The sequence below is a fragment of the Mastigoproctus giganteus genome, chromosome 10, assembly GCF_048544385.1.
Source record: "Mastigoproctus giganteus isolate SK-2022 chromosome 10, ASM4854438v1, whole genome shotgun sequence".
Taxonomy (NCBI): domain Eukaryota; kingdom Metazoa; phylum Arthropoda; class Arachnida; order Uropygi; family Thelyphonidae; genus Mastigoproctus; species Mastigoproctus giganteus.
In genome coordinates this window covers 206,714,079-206,737,068 of record NC_143584.1, presented here as the reverse complement: position 1 = coordinate 206,737,068, position 22,990 = coordinate 206,714,079, and the positions used below count along the sequence as shown (strand labels likewise).

Here is a 22,990-nt window from a genome sequence, read left to right as displayed (position 1 = left end):
GCACAAGTACCACCTTTGAGGCGAAAGGAATCATACAGCAAATAATTTGGACATCTGAGATGAGCAGTAGTTGAATCAACTGATAACTGAGATTCAGTCAGAAAAAGTACATGGGGTTTGGAAGACTGCACGTGGAAATGGACATCGTTGAGATTAGAATTGGGACCACGTATATTTGTGAAATGAATTAGGAAGTCCTTGGGAGGTTTAGATCTTTTCGGAGATGTGCTTGCTCTATTATTTTGACAAATCATGGTGTATTCAATAGTAAGAAAAAGTGGGTGGGACATGATGTATGAAGTAATGAAATTTTTGGGTATGGTGTACATGTGGTAAGAATATACCCAGATCCTTGACATAACATGGCCTCGACAATGCTCCCCGCATACACACTACTCGGACTCCCTCCAGTCACTATCTGGCAGAGTAGAGGTAGCAAGATTATACACTAGCTGATCCGGACGCTTCCTAGAGAGTTACCAATAGGTTCAGTCCGGTGTACTAACTAGTGGCCGGCCTGCGAACACTGTTTTAGAGCTGTACCCTCGAAATGTAAGGAATATTGGATCTCGCCACGACATTCATCATAACCTCAAAAATCATCAATCATACTGCATGATGGAAGAGATAGGGAAGGGTTGGCCGGAACTTAGCTCTAGAGACTAAACATGGGTTCCACCACTTCAAGCCTCCAATAAGCAAAGTGGTGGTATTTCACCGGTTGATGAGAGTCATCTACCACCTAGTACTGCCTGGTAACATAGAGGGGCGGCGTTCCTCCATGTGGTGTGGGCGCCACACCTCGACCCCTGCTTACCTTGGTTCACACCTGGGTGGTCACCCACCATGTATTTGTGCATGAAGGTTATACCCAGGATTACTAACAGTCCCACCATCGTGAAGGTGCAAGCAGAAGATTTGGCTTTCATAGACCGTCCGGACTTCGCCGAAATTGGGTCCACTTTGACTTGTGTGTCACCCGAATATCAGTTCCATCAGCGTTTTAGACTCCCAGGTAGCAAGAACAGCTTGTCTGGCATATCTGAGAGAATGTCTGTGACAACCTCAAGGACCATTTGGACTGTGTTTGGAGTGTTTGGACTGTTTTGAAAGAGAGAGCGGAAATTATAGAAGCCAATTCAGAAGAACAGTGCCCATGGAAGTATCTGCAGAAGAGGCATGCAGCAGAAACAGTACGTCTATGAGAAAGCGAGTGGAGAGACTCTGTTAGAGATGAATCATTAATTAACCTAACTGCCCTCTTCTGAATGGAATCAAGACGCATGAGAGAGGTTTTGGGGGCACCACCCCAGATGTGGGAACAATGTTCCATGGCAGGGTGGTTGGAGGTCTTCTCAACCTCCAACCCGAGCACGGTACTAAGTACTATAGGTTATAATACCTCTCGTGTTTGGGGTTCTCATAAAAAAAAAAAATATATATTCAGAATACTCTTGTGCCTTTTTTTTTTTTTGTTAAATCAAGGTCCATAAAATTCAGGGCTTGCTATATTTGGAAAAAGTGCAGTATATACAAAGGGTACTAGGAAAGTTTTTTGCAATACAGCTTTGTTTATTTAATTTTTTCAAACTAATTTCCTCTACATTCAATACACCTCTCCATCCTCCGAAACCAATCTTTAAACCAGTTCTGCCAAGTTTCACTAGGGAGTAAAGCACACTCGTTGTCCCAAGCCCGTAGAAGGTCCTCATCACTGGACAACCGCCTCCCTTTTAGCTTCATTTTCACATGCGGGAACAGTTCAAAGTCGCAGGGAGCAAGGTCTGGACTGTAGGGAGGGTGCTCGAGAAGTTTCAGTCCTGTCGTGGTCAAATATTCGGTGCAGGCTTTGGCGCGGTTAGCTGGAGCATTATCGTAATGGAGGTACCAGGTGTCCATTTTTGACTTTGGCCGCAGGTTCTTCATAGATCCAATGACTTTAGGCAGGCATTGTTCAGTATACCACTTAGCTGTGACTGTCTTCTGCGTGTCCAAAACGACACGTTCCACAATTCCACTCGATTTGAAAAATACAGCTATCATTTTCTTCTTTACAGATCGGGATTTTCTGACAATTACGGGTGTGTCGTCATCATCAAAGACCCAAACTTTGTTTTGAGCCTTGGTCGGCAGATCGTAATAGTACAGCCAAGTCTCATCACCTGTCACGATGTTGTTCACATACCGAGATTGTCCCTTATCAAATTTTTTAACATCTCCCGGCACCAAGTCACACGTCGTGTCATCTGCTCTTCAGTCAGTTGATGCGGCACCCAGAGAGAACAAAGTTTCTTCACGTGCAAATGATCTTGCAGAATCGAACGAATTGCTGGTGCATTTAGGCCCAAAGTATCCTCTATCTGTTGGTAGGTCACTCGCCTGTTTTCGTCAAGCATTTTCCTCACAGCAGTAACGTTTTCCTCCGTAACTGACGTTCGTGGCCTTCCCGGCCTCTCAGAATCCTCCAGAGTGAAATTTCCCCTTTGGAATTCTCTATACCACCTGAATATCCTTGTACGATGTGGACAGTCATCATCTAGTGCAAGAGTCATTTCTTCTAAGCACTGGTCTATGGTTAAACCACGCACGAAATTATACCGCAAAACTGTCCTTCTCTCATTTCGTGACCACGATGCCATCGCAAGCACTTCACACTCTCACTACTAATGAATAACTGAGCCCATCGACTTGGCGCGGCGGCTACTATGCACGTATGAACATGTCTCAACATGCAGCAACAAGCAGCTTCCTGTGATTCATTGTTGCGTCATATTGCAAAACTTTCCTGGTACCCTTTGTAATGTGAATCTGTATTATGTGAACTTAGCCTTTTCCACCTTACATCCATATTCAGGCACACTGACCCAGACCCAAAATTCTCAGGGTTATATTTCTGATGCACACAGCATATACATACATACATACATACATACATACATACATACATATACAAGGCATGGCAATAAAGTTCCTGGACTGGTGTAATAAAAAGAACACAAAGTGAAGGAGCTCAAAAATTGTTTTATTTTTATTCAAAGTAATCACCACCTGATTGAATGCACTTTTTATTGTTATAAAAGTAGCCAACTCTTTTCGGAAAATGTGTCCAAAGAAATGTTCAGTTCTGCAGTTACATTTTTGCTTTGTCCCCAACATCCTGAATCTCTTTCCTTTGAGGGTAGTTTCCACCTTACGAAAGAGAAAGCTAGATTGGGAGAGTAAGGTGGATGGTTGATCTGTAAAATGCCATGTTTCGTCAGAAATATCTTCACAACAGGTGTGGAATTGGCAGGGACATTGTCATGCAACAAGAATCAGCTGCCTTTCTCTCAAAATTGCAGCCTCTCCTAGGAAATGTGCTTCGGTAGTTCTTTGAAACACCTGTACATAGAACACAGCATCGATTCTCTCCCTTTCAGGTACAAATTCCTTGTCAGTCACACCCTGTTTGTTGAAAAACATGATCAGCATAGTCTTGGACTTTGTAAATGAAACTTTTTGGGCCTTGTTGATTTTAAAGTTCACTGCATGCACTGACAGTTTTTGTGTTTTACTTAAACACCCAGCACTTATCTCCAGTGACAGTACAGTTGAAAATTAGGATTGTTTTGACAAGTTTTTCTTTGCATGATGACGCTTCTTTACTTCCTCATATGTGAGGCTGTCTGTACAGATTTTTCAGACTTTCCTTTTCCCTAAATCTTCATGCAGAATTTGACAAATAGTCTCCTTATTCATAACCAACTCCTCAGCTATCATTCTGTGTATCAAAAGTTTGTGGAAATTGTGGCAAAAGATTGTCATTTGACAATCTTTTGCCACAATTTCCACAAACATTTTCCAATAATGCCACAACTGTCGAGCACTAATTCTAATGTTAGCTTCGATAAATTAAAGCACTTTTAAAGATTTGAAATTGTTTTCCTAGAAATTTGAACCAGAAATTATTAGTTGTTTTATGTTTCAACAACAGTCCATTGTGCCATTTTTAAAGTCACAGTGCACTGTGTGCTGAGAACCACTGGTATAGAAAAATGTGGAGTGGATTTGAATTACTACAGAAAAGGTGGAGAAGGATCATTATGGTTATCTCAACATATGAACAATGTAATACAATATTTCAACATTAATACAGTATATATGTATTAATCAGTCTGATTAATGTGTTAACTGCTAGCAGTTAAGCATGAACATTATTTAGTCTAGGTCAAGGGAGACAGAAAACCATTATTGTTTCAGTGTACTTTATTCATTGGTGAAACAATTTTTTTTATTTTATTTTATTTTTTTTTATTTTGTCTTTTAAATCTATCCAAATGATTGTTTCATCACTTTAGCATAGAGTAAATAAATTTTTAGAATTCAGTCACAACTTACATGTTACTGAAGTTCACCAATATGGAAGAACTTAGGCATCACTGAAAACAAAGCAATATTGTGTATTATCCTCCACCCCCCCCCCAAAAAAAGAGAGCATGCAATGGTCAATGAGACTTTGCTTGAGTGTCAACTAATTGCCTGTATAACAGACCTTGTTTTCTATTGTATATATAATAAACCCTTTAACACATTCACTGCCTCTGACACATAAGCATTAAACAGTGATGTATATAGGCAGTCATTCTTAAGCACTAAGAGTACTGTAAAAGTAAAGGCATGTGAAATTAACAACTGCTTAATATTGCCATGTGGATTGAACTGTGCACAATTTGCAGCAATGCCTGTTTTTTTATTTATAAACTTGGTTAACAGTTTTATTTGTTTTTTGCTTCTATAGTTTCTATACATCAAATAAATCTTTGATAAAATTGGCTTATTCTGGTTTACAGCTCAGTCCAAAAGCAAGTGTTTGCTTTGCTATTAATCCCAGACTTACTTTTCGATCATTATTTAAGAATTTTCAGAATGTTGAGGAGCAACATTGAAGGAGTTGCTCTTCAACATTCCAAAAAATTGTAGCACACTGGATAAGCTCTCAAATATGGCTGGCAATAAATGTGTTAACATACTTCAGCAGTAATGTACAGAATGAATGCAGGATCCATGATGTAAGTACTTTAGTTTGATAGTTATCATTTAAAATATTTTCACAATGGAGAGTGCTGGGATTTTCTTAACCATCACCTTGTTCAGGCATCAGAGTCATCTGAAGAGGGTACCTCAGAGCTCTTCAGACTCTGAACAAACTTTAGTCAGTTTCCACTTGCACTATATGACACCGAAAAGCTTCAAGCTCTTCTGCCCTGCACAATATTGCAACATTTAATGATTTTTTTATATTGTAGTACAAAATTTTTTTTCAACGTTCTGCCAGCTACATAGAAATGCATGGAAATACTATGTATACTATGTACATCTTTTGAGTTAATCATACAAATCAGATTTAGCAGACAGGCCTCCACAAAGCTGCTACATTGTTAAAATTTGTGTAATAAGTTAGTTTATTGTATTATTATGCAAGGAAAAAGCCGTTTTCTGCATCTGCCAAAAAAAAAATAATAATCTTAAAGCATTTATACTTCTGCCATCACCAAAAAAGTTATCATTCAATTCCACTTTGAACTTTATTCACTTCTTCCATCAGGTAATGTATTCCAGTAAAATATAATAATATACTGCTGTGAGATAAATTTTATAAAATCGGCCTTCTGTTACTCCTTAAGATTTTATAATTGTGCTGCCACTGGATTCTTCATTGTCTTATCTGAGAATATATTCCCATTGTTCATTTAACTGATCTTCAGTGCATTTTGCATCTTAAGTAGGCCTTTTCACCAAAAATTCATAGTTGTCAAGCTTTTGTAGTCTGTACCCTCTAAGCTGCTCTTCGTGTGGACATTGATTAGTGCTTATTACCAATCCAGTTTCACCTGTTAATTTTTAGGTGCAGCTTCCTGAATACAATATTCCAAATGCAGTATCACTATTGTTATATAAAGAGGGATAATGACATACTTACGAGGTGCTATAAATTATGTATAGCATATTGGCTACCTGTTTACACTTCATTTCATTTCATTTTTTTATTGTATAATGGCTCCTAAGTCATCTTTGTTCCAACCAACTTTTAAAACTTCTCATTCCTAATGTGGGTGTTCTTAACCTTTTGTGAGGAAGACTTCCTCCCAAAATTGAATTTTTACCACATTTCATTTATAAATTTTGAAACTACAGTAAGAGAGGCAAGGTGATAGGAAAAAATTGGAAGGGAAAAAAAACCATGGGGAAAAAAAAAAAAAAAAAAAAGAGAGAAAAAAAAAAGTTAAGAACCCATACACAATTGTATTAGGAACATTTTTAAACAGGTAAACACAAAGCATTAAACTTTAGCTGCCATTTTTCAGACTGTCAGTAATCCATTCAATTAATTTTGAATGGGTTACAGATATGGTCTGCAAAATGGCCTGGTTAACCACTCTTTAATCTTTGAGCCATCAGCATGCTTTGGGAGCTTCACTTGTACCCCTTCATAATTATTAAGAAAGATTATTATTATTAGCCATATGGTGCAAGGAAGCCTGAGGCTTATGCTGCACCGGCCAAAAAAATTTCTGAATTACCCTGAGAGAGAGAGAGAGAGAGAGAGAGAGAGAGAGAGAGAGAGAGAGAGAGAGAGAGAGAGAGAGAGAGATGTATAAAGGAATCGCCAAGAAAGAAGAATGCTGATATCCAGCTCAGGACCCTGGGATTAAATTAGTCCGTGAGTCGGACATGACTTGAAATATAAGCAAATTTCCAAGCAGAATGAAAAGCACTAGTGGAATAAGACAGTGTTTAAAAAAAAAAAAAAAAAACCATGGAAAAGGAGCAAACTCCAGCAGTGCAAGTTTTTGAGAACAAGAGCCGAAAAATATCATCAGGACCCGGAGCTTTATTGGCATCAAGATTGTTCAAAATTCTTCTGACATCCTCTTGACGGAAGATCACAGGAGGCATTTCATGGTGTACTGGGAATGGTAGGAGGTAGTTTACCAAAATTGTCAATACACAAGTTAGAAGAAAAGTAGGATGCAAGCAGTTCAGCTTTGAATGCAGTGACAATAGAACCATCAGATTTTTAACAGAGGTTGGCGGTAAAGATGGGCAAAAGATGCAGCTAACAGCTTTGGCTAGAAACCAGAATACTCTACTACTGACTGAATAAGAAGCAAGTTTTCTACTCTTAGCCTATTCAAATTATAATTTGGACTGATTAATTGTTGTGAGCAAATGTGTTTTACAGTTGTTGTGAGCTTTGTAGACAGAAAGTGAACCTGGAGATTTGGATGCATGCCAATTGAGGTATGCAATATTCTTATATTGCATACCTATTATGTATTATAATAGATATGTACTTATTATATACATATTAGATTTCATCCCTACAAGAATAATTTCACTGACAGGATCTGAGCAGATACTGACATCATAAGACATAAAACAATGATCCAGTCAAGGAAAGGAAGAATAGAAATTTTGCAATCTTGTAATGCCAAACAACATGAGATTGAGAATGGCCAAAGGAGAAAGGCTTCATTGGAGAAGAGACCATCACTACGTTTTGTATGAGGTGCCTTAGAGGATCACTCCCCTCAACCATGTACTTGGAAGGGTCATTTGTGAGAAAAAGATCAAGGGTGTTGGTTATGTGGTTAAAATTGTTGGTTATTCTGGTATGTAAATGAACAATCTGCAAAGTCATTAGTAATTGTAAAAGTCTCAGCATTTCCAAGTGATTAGTGGTGTTGTGAGAACAATAGAGGCAACAGATGAATTTGACAGAATGGGGTAGAGAGATTTTAATCCAGAGAAGATTGAAAAGAGGAGATTTAAAATTGCTAATTCTCTGAAAGAGAATGTCAGAGTATAAATAATGCCAAGTACCACCTTTAAACCGAAAAGAATTATGCATTGAATAATTAGGACAACTAAGCTGAGCAGTAGTTGAATCAACCAACAATTGGGATTCTGTCAGAAAAAAGTAAGTTGGGCTTGGCAGACTGTAAGTAGAAATGGAGGACATCATTGATATTGGAACCAAGACCACATATATTTGGGAAATGAAGGAGGAAGTGTTTGGAAGGTTTAGATCTTTTTGCAGATAAGTTTGTTCTTTAGTTTGACTATTCATGAAGTATTCAGTAGTAATAAAAGGTGGGGAGGACATGTTGTATGAAGTAATGAAATTTTTGGATATGGCATACACATGTCAAGAATATACCCAGCTCCTTGACATAATGTGGCCTTGACAATAACCCCCCCCCCCCATACACACTACCCAGACTCTGTTCAATCAATATCTGGCAGAGAGGCAGCAAGGTTATATACTAGCTGATTCAGAAACCTCCTAAAGTGTTACCAATAGGTTCAGTCTGGTGTACTTTGTAATGGTCATGTGAATATTTTAGAGCTGTACCCTTCAAATGTAAGGAAAATTTGATCTTGCCATGATGTCAATCATACCTCAAAAGACATCAAACATATGGCATGATGGAAGAGATGGGTGGTTGTTAGAGCTTTTTTTCTGGAGCCTAAACATGGGTTTCACCACTTCAAGTTTTGAGCAAAGTGGTGGTATTGCCCTTGTTGATGAGCATCCTACCATCCTAGAGAATTTCTGATTCCACTCATTTCTAATTGATATCCTTAATGATATGAGATTAGATGGTTTTGACCCCTCCCATACTTGCTGGATCTGAATTCCTGTGAAGATTAGCATTAGTAGATGCATATGATGCAAGAAAGCAAGCTTATATATAGCATCAGTCAAAAAAAAAAAAAAAAAAAACCTTCACATTTCACCCATCCATTCACTCCAAATGCTTGTCCAGTTCTGCCTTAACTTATTTAAGTTTTTGACCTCTGCTATGACAGATGGAGGGGCTTAGAGGGGAACAGGTATCCTGTGTGCTATCAGACACTCAGCCTAAAACACTGATGGATCCAATATCTCTATTACAGAAGATTTAGGAGAAGTCCGGTTGGCCTGCTTCCCTAAAATCCACTCGTGCACACCTTCTCGATGGTAAGCCCTGTTACGTCACTTAGGTGGCAACGAACGTGTAGAGTGGTTCTCTTCAAGACGCCTGGTCAGCATGAAGAGGAAAAGACCAAACACTCCAGCAATGAGAGCACAACAATACAAATGGCCCTCAGTCCCCAGCAGCTTTCACTCTCCCTCTTACGGCAGCGAGAGGATCAGAGTGGAAGCAGAGGGTGCTAAGAATCTCTGGGTACGACCAGGCTGCCATGCACGGAAATTGAACTTGGCCTGTTATAACGTACGATCACTCATTGGTGAAGACAGGATATTAGAGCTGGAAAAGGAATTAGAAAATGTGAATTGGAATATCATCGGTTTGGCTGAAACAAGAAGAAGAAATGAATCACTTATAAGTTTATCAAGTGGAAATCTGCTGTACACCAATGGAAACAGTGAAAGGAGTGAAGGTGGAGTTGGGTTTCTGGTCCATAAAGATTTTAAAAACAACATTTTGGAATTCAAAAGTACATCACCAAGGGTGTCAAGACTAATATTCAAGATTTCTAAGAGGTACAAGCTAAAGATTATAATGATTTATGCACCAACATCGAGCCATGATGATGAAGAGGTTGAAGAAATGTACACTGAAATTGAGAGTCTTCTAGATGAGCAGAAAACCCACTACACTATTATTATGGGGGACTTCAATGCTAAGGTTGGAAAAAGGCAAAACAGCGCAGAAAGAGGAACTATAGGAAATTTTGGAATTGGTGAAAGAAATAAAAGAGGTGAAAGACTTGTGGAATTTGCAGAATCTCAAGGACTGTCAGTAATGAACACTTTTTTTCAAGAAAAGAGTGAACAGAAAGTGGACATGGAAGAGTCCAAATGGATTAACAACTAATGAAATCGACTTCATCCTCACTAACAGAAGATATATTGTGAATGATGTTACCGTCCTGAATAAGGTAAATGTTGGAAGTGATCACAGAATGGTAAGATGTACACTTGATATAGATGTAGGAAAGGAAAGGAAAAAACTGACTCGAGTAAATAATACAAAGGTCTTTGAAATAACAGAGGAGGAGAAAAAGCAGTATGTACTGGAACTTAAGAACAAGTTTGAGCTTCTGCAGACTGCTCAGGACCAAGATACCGACGAGGAATATTACAACTTTCTGAAAGTGATAAAGCCCAAGAAACCTATAGGGAAACAGAAATCCAAAGAAGAAAAAATTAGTCAAGAAACACTTGTCATGATGAACCAAAGACGACAAATGAAGAGCAAGAAAAACACTGACAGGGAGAAAATTGAGTATACTGAGTTATGCAAAGCCATTAGAAAGAGACTCAGAGAGGACATAAGAAGATTTAACACAAGAAAAGTAGAACAAGCATTAAGGGAAAACAAAGGATTTAAATCAGCAGCCATGAGCAGTAATACAGAAAGACAAATGATACTGAAACTGAAGAATAGCGATGGTGTACTTATAAACAGCAGAGAAGGCATAATTCAAATAGCAGAAGACTACTATAGAGAATTATACAAGGAGCGAGGGAATAATACCAGCAGTGAGGAAGATGGATTGCAAAGTAGCAACACATACGACATACCCGATATTCTTCCTGATGAGGTAGAACATGCATTGAAGAAAATGAAGAATCGGAAAGCCCCGGGGGAAGATGAAGTTACTGTAGAGTTGTTAAAATTGGGAGGAAGAGACATAACACAAAAACTGGCAAGGCTCTTCACAAAGTGCATTAGAAAAGATGTGGTGCCTAAGCAGTGGAATAATGCAATCATAGTTTTGCTGCATAAGAAAGGAGATAAATCAGAAATTGGAAATTATAGACCAATTAGCTTGTTATCCCACATCTACAAGTTGTTCACAAGGGTCATTACTAACAGATTAGAAAGAATACTTGATGAGAATCAACCGAAAGAGCAAGCTGGCTTTAGGACAGGATTCTCAACTATGGATCACCTTCACGTAATATCACAGCTAATGGAGAAAGCAAATGAATACAAAACGCCATTATGCCTGGCATTTGTGGATTATGAAAAGGCATTTGACTCCATACAGCATAAGGCAATGTTTCGGGCACTGGAAAGACAAGGCATAGATACTCCATATATTATGATTCTGAAGAAAATATGAGAGTGCTACGTCCTTTATTAGACTAGACAAAGACAGTAGCAAATTTAAAATCGAGAAAGGAGTTCGACAAGGGGACACAATATCTCCGAAGCTGTTTACTGCTGCCCTTGAGGAAGCTTTCAGAAGATTAGACTGGTCCCAGAAAGGAGTCAATGTGAACGGAGAGTACCTAAACCATTTACGATTTGCAGATGACATTGTGGTCATAAGCCACGATCCCAAAGAATTAGAGGAAAATCTTAATCAGTTATGCACAGTTAGTAAGGATTTTGGACTAAAGATGAATATGGCTAAAACAAAAGTAATGATGAACAAGTATGCCACGGAAAGGGAAATAATGATTGAAGGAGCAGTAATTGAAAAGGTGGAGTCATATACTTATCTGGGACAAGTTATTAGCTGTAATAATGATAAATGGCTGGAAGTCAAGAGAAGAATAAATTTTGGATGGATAGCATTCAGGAAATATAGTCACATACTGAAGAGCAATATCCCAGTTTGTCTGAAACGTAAAATAATGAATCAATGTATACTCCCCACCATGACTTATGGAAGTGAAACTTGGGCACTCACCAAAAGAATGGAAGAGAAGCTAAGAACTACACAGCGAAGAATGGAACGAATTATATTGGGAATCAGACTGTTAGATAAGAAGAGAAACACATGGATTAGGCAGCAAACTCAAGTAAAGGACATTCTTATCAAAACTAAAGAACTAAAATGGTCTTGGGCAGGACACATAGCTCAAAGACATGATGACAGATGGACTAAGAAAATAACAGAATGGTACCCAAGAGGAGCTAGAAGAAAACCTGGAAGACAAAGGCGGAGATGGATAGATGAAATTCATGAGGTTTTGAGTAGTAAATGGATGGCCAGTGCTCAAAACAGAGGGAACTGGAAAGTTTCTGGAGTGGCCTTCATCCTGCAGTGGATTGAAAATGGCTGATGATGACAGATGGAAGTTTGTTCCAACTTTCAACCACCCACTGGCAAAAGGCAAATTTCTGCACATCTATTCTATAATTATCTTTCCTCAATTTGAATTTGTCTCCTCAGGTGAGTAATCTGAGCAAGAGGAAGAATCCCATCAGCATCGAGCTTGCTCAAACCATTCAAGGCCTTATACACCTCAACTTGATCACCTCTCAGGTGTCTAGTCTCCAGACACTGCAGTTTGCAGAACTTAAGTCTTTCTTGGTAAGAGCAACCCTTTGTTCCCCTCACCAATCTTGTTGCCCTTCTCTGTACTTGTTCCAGCAGCTCTGTCTTTCCTAAAATGAAACCTCCAGACCTGTATGCAGTACTCAATTTGTGGCTTGACCACTGCCTTATACAAGGGAACAATCAACTCCTTATCCCAGCTAGCAAAATTTCTATATATCATTGACAAAACACCATGAGCTACTCTTGCAGCCTGCCTGCACTGCTCAAAAAACTTCATATCTTACTGCACAATTACCCCAGGTCCTTTTTCATTCTCTACTATCCTGAGTGTAGTACCACAGTTGGTAGTACACTCATAAGATTCCTGAAGGACAGTGTGTACAGGAATAATGCACATACAGTTGAAGAATTTAAAGGTGAAATTGTATCTCAGGCATCTCTGAAAAGACTGGCTCCAGTTATGTCATGGGAAAGTTCAATTGACATATCTGGTGAACTTGTCCTTCCTTCATATGCTTTGCCCCTTCCTTTTAGGGACAAAATTCTATACTTTCACCTGCAATGATAGTATGCTTCAAAAATGAGTCTTCTTCATTGTTTATAGCACTATAACAAATCTTTCCAAATGTGCCACTGTTATTCTTTGTGGATATCAGTTGTTTTTGGGATCTCTGTGGTGCACACCTTGTACATGAGCTTGTCTTTTGCTGCAGCTAGCAAAAGACAAGCTAATCCTGTAGTTCTCATTGAGTTTATCAAATTTCATTTAAATTGTTGTGTTAGTCCTGCTGAATAAGTTCATCACTGTTGAATTGTATTTGTTGCTACTTTGACTGTTGTGCCAAGCTGACATTCATCTTCTACACTTGATTGACCATTTCTGATAGTTTACATGTTTTATGATTGTAACCACTTTAAATCTTTGACAGTAAAAACTTTACATGTTAAGTGATACATGTTAAGATGTATCACTTAACATGATTTTTGATACTTTTTTTTTCAAAAATAAAAATTCATCTTATTTATTGGCTCGCCCTTGTATCATTCTCAGCTGTGGTTTTTGCTAATTGTTAAATCAAACAAGATATATTGCTGTAGGATATAAAAACATTAAAAATACACATTTACCATTATATTATTAAATTAAATATATTATTTTTTTCTATGAATTTGAGAATATTCAAACTTCTACTGGTTTCATAATCACAACATAAAACTAAGAAATGACAAAAGTATGACATGGATCTCAGGTATTTTATGTATATTTGGTGTGGTAGTGTTTCAAACTGAAGCAAATGACTGTCAAAAGTAAGCAGTGAAGATGACCTTATACAGTACTTGATTTATGATTCACCATAATCTGATATGGCATATAGGTCAAGATTCAAGAGTAGGTCATTTTCTCATTAATGACAGATTAACCACATGCCTCAAGTTCTTGCCTCTGCTCTCAGTCTGCACATATAATGAAGTCATGTTTTGTAGTAATCACAGAGCTTGTGTTTATATTTAAAGATATTGGTTTGTACCTTCTGTTATCACTTATTTAATTTTCTGTTGTGTGCATCAGATAAAAACACAAAACAGCAGAGGTTTTGAAATATGCATAAGTTAACAGAAAAAATCAGTTTACTGTGTGTGTGTGTGTGTGTGTGTGTGTGTGTGTGTAAGAATAGATAACTCTGATAAAATTTGCATAGATGGAGGTGAAAAATACACAAAGTGACAAGGACTAGAAGGGTAAGGATAGTAGAAAAGAGAAGTATAGTAGGTTTGTAAAAGGCAAAAGAATGTTAATATCCTAAAAGTTAGAGTGAATTAAGAAAATTATGGGCTGATTTGCAAAGCCAAATAGAGGTGAGGGAGCTGTAAAGTAAAATGAATAAAATAAAAGGTGGTAAAGCTGTCATCAGACATGGGTGGACAAATTTAGTTATAGGTCGAAAACAGGGATAGTAAAAATACAAAAATCTGATATCAGCTGAAGTAAATATTCATACATGGTCAGGTAACACAGTTCCTGATACATGATCAGGTGTGGTCCCCTGTTGTAATACCTGACCACGTATCAATATTTACTTCAGCTGATATCAGATTTTTGTATTTTTACTATCCCTGTTTTTGACCTACAACTAAATTTGCCCACCCATGTCTGATGACAGCTTTACCACCTTTTATTTTTTTTTTATTTGTTTGATCATTTGGTATTATTCATTTTACTTTATAGCTCCCTCACCTTTAATCGGCTTTGCAATTCAGCCCATAGTTTTCTTAATTCATCATAACTTTTAGGATATTAACATTCTTTTTCCTTTTATAAACCACAAACTTCTTTTTTCTACTTTCCTTAACCTTCTGGTCCTTGGCACTTTGTCTTTTTACCTCCATCTGTGCAAACTTCATCAGACTTACCTATTCTTACATACTTATATATGCTTTTGCATCCTTTACTGCTGTTTTGGTGCTTGTCATACCCTGCTTATTTATTTTTATCCATCAACTGAAACTTTGATTTTTTTTTTTTTTTAATATATATATATATATATATATATATATATATATATATATATATAATCCAATTAATCCAAAATTAAAGAGATAAAAAGTAATCAGAATATATTAAAAATATATATATTAAAATAAATAAGAAAAAATAGTAGAAAAGCTAACATCAGTGGCAGCAGAAAAGCACAATCCACTACATCTTACTTATAATAGGCTAAAATAGGATATTTTCCGGCAGCATGGCAAACCAGTAGAGCTTTTCTACTATTTTTTTTTCTTATTTATTTTAATATATTTTGATTACTTTTTATCTCTCTTTTTAATTTTGGATTAATTGGATCTACATGTGACGATGTGCTAATGCTGCGTTCGTACCGCCATCTATAGCCTAATTTGTTTCTATATATTTTCAGTTCAACTATTGTTTTGTCAGTGGTGTGGTTTGGCCATGTGAGTACTAGACTTTGTTTTATTATTTTTCGCTGCATAAGGACCACTGCTATGCAAATCTATTGCATCAGCCGTCTGATCTTAGTATCATTCCCTCGCTGCATGAATTTGTTTAGTGTTCAAAATGCAGTGATTCCCTGACTATTATTGGCCTCGTGGTCCTCTGTCGAGATGATGCATAATGGTTAGTCTATTTTATTTTATTTCATTTAATTTTATTAATTATTATTTTCAATTTATTTGGTCACATAATGTTATTCTACATTCTCACCTTATTGAGATTTCACATAATTCGGAAACGGGTGCCATCGAGGGGGGGCGCTGCTACATTTCTTTCAGCTGGCTTAATTTTCTAAATTATTTTAGGAATGTTGCTTCAACACTACCCTCTTCTTCCTTATTCCCCCCCCCATATATTTTTTGTTATTGTTATTTTCGTTATTTTATTTGGTTGAGTTCTTTATCACTCTACTGGTTTGCCATGCTTCTGGCAAATATCCTATATATAGTAAACTGATATAGTGTGTTAACTGCAAGCACATTTTTTAGATTCTTCTAGGCTTGATTTTTGTTTATAAAATATAAGTGATCTTGTGTATTATTACTACTTATATCTTTCATTAAAGGTTGGGGTAACAGAACTCAGTACTTAATTTTATATTAAATGGCTTATCTTACATTGTCCAGTTTTTATTTTCAGTTAGATTCAGCCTATGGCAGTGAAAATAGCCTACGTCGACATGGGTCAGCAGTTTCTCTGGGTTCAACCAGCTTGTCAGGAACTAGTGTTTCATCTTATAAGAAATCTCGAGGCCTTAGAGAAAAATTAGCTGAAATGGAAACGTTCCGTGATATCCTCTGCCGACAAATAGACACACTTCAAAGCTATTTTGATGTCTGTGCTGAACTCTCAGTAACAAATGAGGAAAAAGATAATGATACTCACAGTAAGAATAAATTATACTTAAAAAAAAGATTTCACTCAGTTTACATTAGAAACTTTAGTTTAATACCATTGTTTTAATAACATAGCTAGACATAATAAAGGTCTCTAACTTATACATCTCTTTTTGAAAATGTAAACAAAAGTTCTTAGTTCTTTCAAAAATTGCTTTTCTGTGGCAGAGGCTTTGGAAAGCTGTAGGTTTTAATTCCAGTAGTAGTAATAACAAATAATGCAAGGAAACAACTTATACAGCAAAGAAAAACCTTCCCATATTACCTATCCATCCCTCCAGTAATTTGTTTAATTCTTCCTTAATTTTATTCAAACTGCCTATTTCCACAGCGCCATTTGGAAATTTGTTTAATAATCAGTTGCCCTCTGGCTGAAAGCAAATTTCTGCACATCTGTCCTGCAACCATTCTTCCTCAGTTTAAGTTTGTTCCCTAATGTGTGCTGTCTGAGCAAGAGGAAGGATGTCATCGTTAGCCTACTCAGTCTATTCAAAGCTTTAAACACTAATCAGATCTCGTTGCAGGTGCCTAGTTTCCAGATGCTGTAGTTTGCAGAACTGGTCTTTCTTGGTAAGAGTACCCCTTTTTTCCCTCGCTAATCTCATTGCTCCTGTCTGCACCTTTTCCCACGGATCCAGATCCTTCCTAAGATGAGACTTCCAGACCTGTCGGCAGTAACAAGATGTGACCTAACAACTGCTTTTTATAGCAGAATAATACCTTCTTATTCCTGCTGGAAAAATTCCTGTATTATCATTGATGAAACCCCATGAGCTGTCCTAACAACCCATCTGCATTATCAGAGAACTTTCATGTCTGACTATAATTACCCCAAAGTCTTTTGTTTTCCACTATCCTGGGTGTCTCCTTATATGGTATGTTTTTCTGGGATTACAACCTCCTCATACACAGTATGCTGCATTTAGCAACGTTAAATCTCAACTGCCACTTCTCACTCCATCTGCTTAATTTTTTTTAGATCTTGTTGTTGTAGCATACCTCTATTCAACCATTGTCCTCTGAAAACTTAGACATTAAGTCTGATTTGCCTTCATCAATGTCATTAATAAGCCTTTTCAGTTAGTTGGTCCCAGGCAAAGATCCTACCCTTAAGGTTTTCATTGTGTAAGTTGATAAACCATCAGTGGACCACACACAAAACACTAACACCTTAGTTAATTGCCTGACAGATCCAAAAAATACAGCATTTCCAAAAAAAAAAAAAAAAAAAAAAAAATTTCTGAGTGTATTTAGCTAACACAAAATACACTCAGCATACATTAGCAAAAATCTATTCCCTCTTACATTGGGAATAGCCATCGTATTAATTTCTTGAATATGCTGATATGACTATAATTCAATCACTAAATGAATCAAAACATAATTTCTTCCTTAAAATTAAACTAAAATGTCACTATATATAAAAATATAGAACATACTTGTACAGAGAATGTAATGTATATTGCACTCAGAATGTATAATCCACCAATGAAGAGAGCCTTTGGGAAACCACTAGAATCTGTATTTATTTTTAGATTGTTTTATTGTACTTTAATTTTTTTAATTGCCTTGGTTTATTTTTTTTAAATATGCAGGTGTATTAAATACCTGTTTAATTTAATGAAGGAGGTTTGTGTTTTTGATTCTTTTAGTTATTTAATTACAGTGGTACTGGTGTTGATATAACCCTTTATCAGTGCTAAAATCCTGTAGTTCTGGAAATAGAAGCATTTTTATGTATGGGGGTGGGATATCCTGAAAGTAGAGTACAAACAAGCATAACAGGAAATGAATGCACATAATAGAAAATATTTTGTAACATGCTGTGAGAGTAACATTATATGAAATAACTGCTTGCAAAGTGCTTAACACCGTATTCATGTGCTAGTGGCATCAGTACAAATGTGACAGTTCATAACAGAAATGTGAACAAATATTGGGATGCAAGGCATCATCTTATTTTTGCATACAAAAAACAATACAGGTGCCCCCCCCTACTTAATGCTGATAATTTTTTTTTGTAAAAACAGTGCTGCTAAGTGAGCCATGTTCCCATATGGTAAAATATGTATTTGTTAGTTGTGGTCTATGCCGTAGGTTATTTTTTAATCAATAATAAACAGTAGTGTAAAGATGCATATATGTTGATCAAAATATTTATTCAAAAATTAGTACATAAAAAATATTCTACATTTCATAGGTAGATAATTATGCAGTAAGTAACTATATTGTCTCAAAATTAAACTTAATGTCAATTAAAATCATGAATTAATTAATCTTACAGCCCTGGACTGTCAGTTTTTTTTGTATCTATAGATTGAAAAATGTATCAGTTTTGGGTTGTACTTTGGCTCTCTTTCTCTCATACAAAATCATGTATGGGTTAATTCTTTAAATTTCTTATTAGCTTTGAACTTCATTCTATGTCAGTTTTCCTAGAAATAATTGCACATTTCTTCAAAAGCTTCACTAACGTCTTTTGCAGTCAGCAAATTTATCGGTTCTTCATCTGTAGGATCTTGTTCATCTTTTCCCTCAATTGCACACTCTTGTTCTTTTGTCATTTTCATGAGTTCTTCATTAGAGAGGCAGTCCCCGTCATTGTTGGTTATTTCTTGTGTTGTCATCGTCAATTTCTTCCAATTCTTTTTTTTTTTAACACATGTTTTAACAATTTGTGTTTTAACATTCTTAACCAAATCATCAGGTTCTTGGAAATCCTTTATGCAATCCTTACAAACTTTTCTCTATGCTCCATTCATTGTTTTCTGAGTCACTTCATCCCAGGCAGTTTTAATGTAGGATTTTCAGAACTCCTTTAGGCTCTGTACATTTTCACCAGTGTTGGTGGCTTTAACAGCTTGGAAAAGGTGCTCCTCTTGTAGTAGGCTTTAATGTGGCAGTAACACCTTAGTCCATTGGTTAGATCAGAGATGTGGTGTTTGGAAGCATATAAAATTTTTTTTATGATTGTTCAAGCCTTCTAAGCTCTTTGCTTGGATGTCCTGGCACGTTGTCCACGATCATAATTCTTTTGTAATCAAGATTATTTTTCGCACATCTTTCCAATGTGGGACAGAAGGATTCAGCATACCAATCAATGAAAAGAGGTCTGGTTACTCAAGCTTTTTTATTACCTTCCAAATTACAGGTAGGCATGAGTTAGCAAAACCTTTAAGAGCCCTTGGATTTTTTTGAATGGTAAACTAAAAGGGGTTTTAATTAAATTCCCCACAGCATTCCCCCAACAATAAAGTCAACAAATCCTTTGTGGCTTTGAAACCTGGCATATTTTTTTCTTCTTTCGATGTGAAAAATCTTTTAGGCATTCATTTCCAGTAAAGTCCTGTTTCATCTGCAAAACTTGAAGAGTATAACATGCCTCTTCAATAATTCTAACAAGTAATTTCTTGTAAGTTTTGGGTCCTTCTTTGATCAGTACTTGTGGATTCTCCCTGGATTGCTATGTTGTATAGATTAGAGCACTTTTTAAATCTATTGAACCAGCCCTTACTAGCATTAAATGGTTCCACATTATTTTTAAAGGTGAGCTTTCTTCAGATCTCCATAAAGGTTAATCACTTTTTCTTCAATAATAACTTGTTTAAATATAAGATAGCTTATCATACCTTTTAGTAGGAAAAATCTTCACCTGACACTCATATCAAATTGATCCGATTAATATATAATATAAAAGATCTAAGTGTGTAATGCGATAATATCCATATTAAAAGATTGTTAATTTATGTGGTTTTTATAAAACTAATCTTGTATTCCATTCCCGATGTCTACTTACTGCTCCCAAGAGCAAAATGTAGTCGATGTACATCAGTCTACCCTAAACTAAACCCATTAGCAATGATAAACTAGAAACAGAAGACAATTGTCAAACTATATTAAAAATATTTTAGACTAGACTTCTTTATAGGTGACTAAGTTTTATTTCAGTTATGAACCGTCATAACCGAATTCTAAATGGGAAGCTTTCAGGGACTTAATTTTGGAGGCTACTAGGCTTTTCATTACAACTAAGAAATACTGTTCAAGGTTTAGGCCTAAATGGATTTCAGATTAATTAATCGGGCTCGTGGCAGAGAAGAAAAATGTATGGGATGTATAAAAAGTATCAGGTGACACAGAAGCCTATGGCAGATATAAACTAATCTGTAATCAAGTCACAAAGGAGGTTAGGCAGGTGAAGGCAAATTACAAGAAACCTTTGGCAAAGGATGCAAAGAAAAACAGCAAAGAGTTCTTTACTTATGTAAACTCTAGAAGGAAAGGGATGAATCAGATTGGACCACTTAACATAGATGGGTTGACTTTTGATGATCATGCTCAGGTAGCTGATAAACTGAATGAGGGTTTTCCATTTACATTCACACATGAGGAGTTATTCAATGAGGGGAGTACCAGAAGTTTATCAAGCTCTAACAGGGAACTAAGTGATTTTGTAAAAACTGAGAGCAAAGTGGAGGAGAAATTGTTGAAGTTAAACATAAAAAAGGCACCTGCGGTGGACAGGATCTATTCAGTTATATTAAAGGAGGCAGCAAAGGAAGTAAGCAAACCTTTAGCCATAATTATGAAAGCTTCCTTGGACTCAGGGGAAGTCCCCATGGACTGAAGGTGTGCAAATGTATCACCAATTCACAACGGGCATTCAAAAGGTGACAAGTAACTATAGACCTGTTAGTTTAACTTGTGTTCCGGGGAAAATAATGGGATCACTGGTTAAAGAAGCATTGCAGGTTCATCTAGACAAGACTGCAGTAATAGTTAAGACACAGCATCGGTTTGTTAAAGGGAGGTCTTGTCTGATCAGTTTGATTGGATACTATGATGTGGTCACAAATTTGATACTGTTGCACATGGAAGACTGCTGTACAAATTGGAAAGGTATGGCATATAGGGTAAGTTGCTACAATAGATGAAGGGATGGTTGAGTGAGAGACGACAGAGTGGTAATCAGTGGACAATTATTATTAGTGGAGTTCCCCAGGGTTCGGTGTTGGGCCCATTGTTGCTTTGTATATTTATCAATGATATTGATGAAGGTATATCAGGTTTAATGTCCAAGTTTGCAGATGATACAAAGGTTGGCAGGGTTGTTAACAACAGTAAAGACAGTATGCTACTCCAACTGGATCTAGATAAGTTGGGCAAATGGGCTGAGAAGTGGCAACTGAAGTTTAACCTTGACAAATGCAAAATACTGCATATGGGTAGCAATAACCGAAGAGAAACGTACCAACTGTGTGGTACTACACTCAGGAAAGTGAAAAAGACCGGGTGGTAATTGTGCAGTCAAATATGAAGTTTGCTGAGCAGTGTAGACTGGCTTCCAGGGCAGGTCATGGAGTCTTGTCAATGATATATAGAAATTTAGCTAGCAGGAACAGGGAAGTGATAATCCCATTATACAAGGCAATGGTCAGGCCACACCTAGAGTACTGTGTTACAAGTCTGGAGGCCTCATTTTAAGAAAGATGTAGAGTTGCTAGAATGAGTACAAAGAAGGGCAACAAGATTGGTGAGCGGAACAAAGGGGTGCTCTTACCAAGAAAGGCTTAAGTTCTGTAAATTGTAGTGCCTGGAGAGTAGGCACCTGCAAAGTGATCTGATTGAGGTGTGTAAGGCCTTGAATGGGTTGAGCAAGCTGAATGCTGATGGAATTCTTCCTCTTGCTCAGATTAAGAACTGGGGGGCACAGTTTCAAATTGAGGAAAGACAATTGTAGAATAGATGTGCGGAAATTTGCCTTTAGCCAGCGGGTAGTTGATTTGTGGAACAGACTTCCATCTTTTGTTGTGGAAGTTGATAGCCTAAATAAATTTAAGGCTTAGCTGGTTAGGCATTTGGAACGAATGGAGGGTGGAAATGGGAGGGGTTTTTTTTTGGCTGATGCTATAAGCAAGAAAGCTTGCTTTCTTGCATCGTATGCCTTTGCTAATAACTTAGACGTTATTAGACACAACCGAAATAACTTAGACACCTATAAAGAAGTCTAGTCTAAAATATTTTTAATATAGTTTGACAATTGTCTTCTGTTTCTAGTCTATTATTGCTGATGGGTTTAGTTTGGGGTAGATTGATGTACATAGACTACACTTTGCTCTTCCTTGGTAGCAGTAAGTAGACATCAGGAATGGAATGGAATACAAGATTAGTTTTATAAAACCATATAAATTAACAATCTTTTAATATGCATATTGTCACATTACACACTTAGATCCTTTATATTATATATTAACCAGATCAATTTAATGTGAGCGTCGGGTGAAGATATTTCCTACAAAATGGTATGATAAGCTATCTTATATTTAAACAATATTATTTAAAGTAGAAAAAATTGGCCTTCATAGCCCTTATATTTTGAAATCTTTAATAATAACTTAACAGAATTCTGCATTGGATATTATCTTTAATAAAATTATTTACAAGTCTCTCCATTTCAATCATAATAGTGAGCCCAGCCCTAGTCAATTTAGTTGCCTGCAGTGGAACAGTTCTCTTCCCTGCTGCTAAAATTAATTCTCCATTTTTTATAATTGTTCTTACAGTTGAACCTGCCATTCCTAAATTATTGTGCGCATCCATTTGTCTTTGCTTGGCTGCAATCGATTCACTTCAAAATGTGGAATTTCATTTTCAAACTCAATCTTTTTCTTTCCTTTGTAGTCTTTGTACTGTATCCAGACATTGTTGCATTTTCATTTTTATCTGCCATTATTAACCCTTTGAAAATGTAACTGTATTGCATTAATTATGATACAATAGTTGAGTAGAC

The 22,990-nt window shown here is 36.6% G+C and overlaps 1 protein-coding gene across 2 annotated transcripts in view; it reads left to right on the top strand.

The window, feature by feature from the left end:
• Nucleotides 1–22,990, top strand: part of cert (ceramide transfer protein) — a 137,990-nt gene that overhangs the window by 36,552 nt on the left and 78,448 nt on the right. The window contains exon 3 of one of the 2 annotated variants that reach the window (XM_090383530.1): nucleotides 15,944–16,228. In XM_090383530.1, coding sequence (XP_090239656.1) covers nucleotides 15,944–16,228 — 285 coding nt within the window. The remainder of the gene's footprint in view (nucleotides 1–15,943; nucleotides 16,229–22,990) is intronic. The other variant, XM_090383531.1, reaches the window with a different exon arrangement.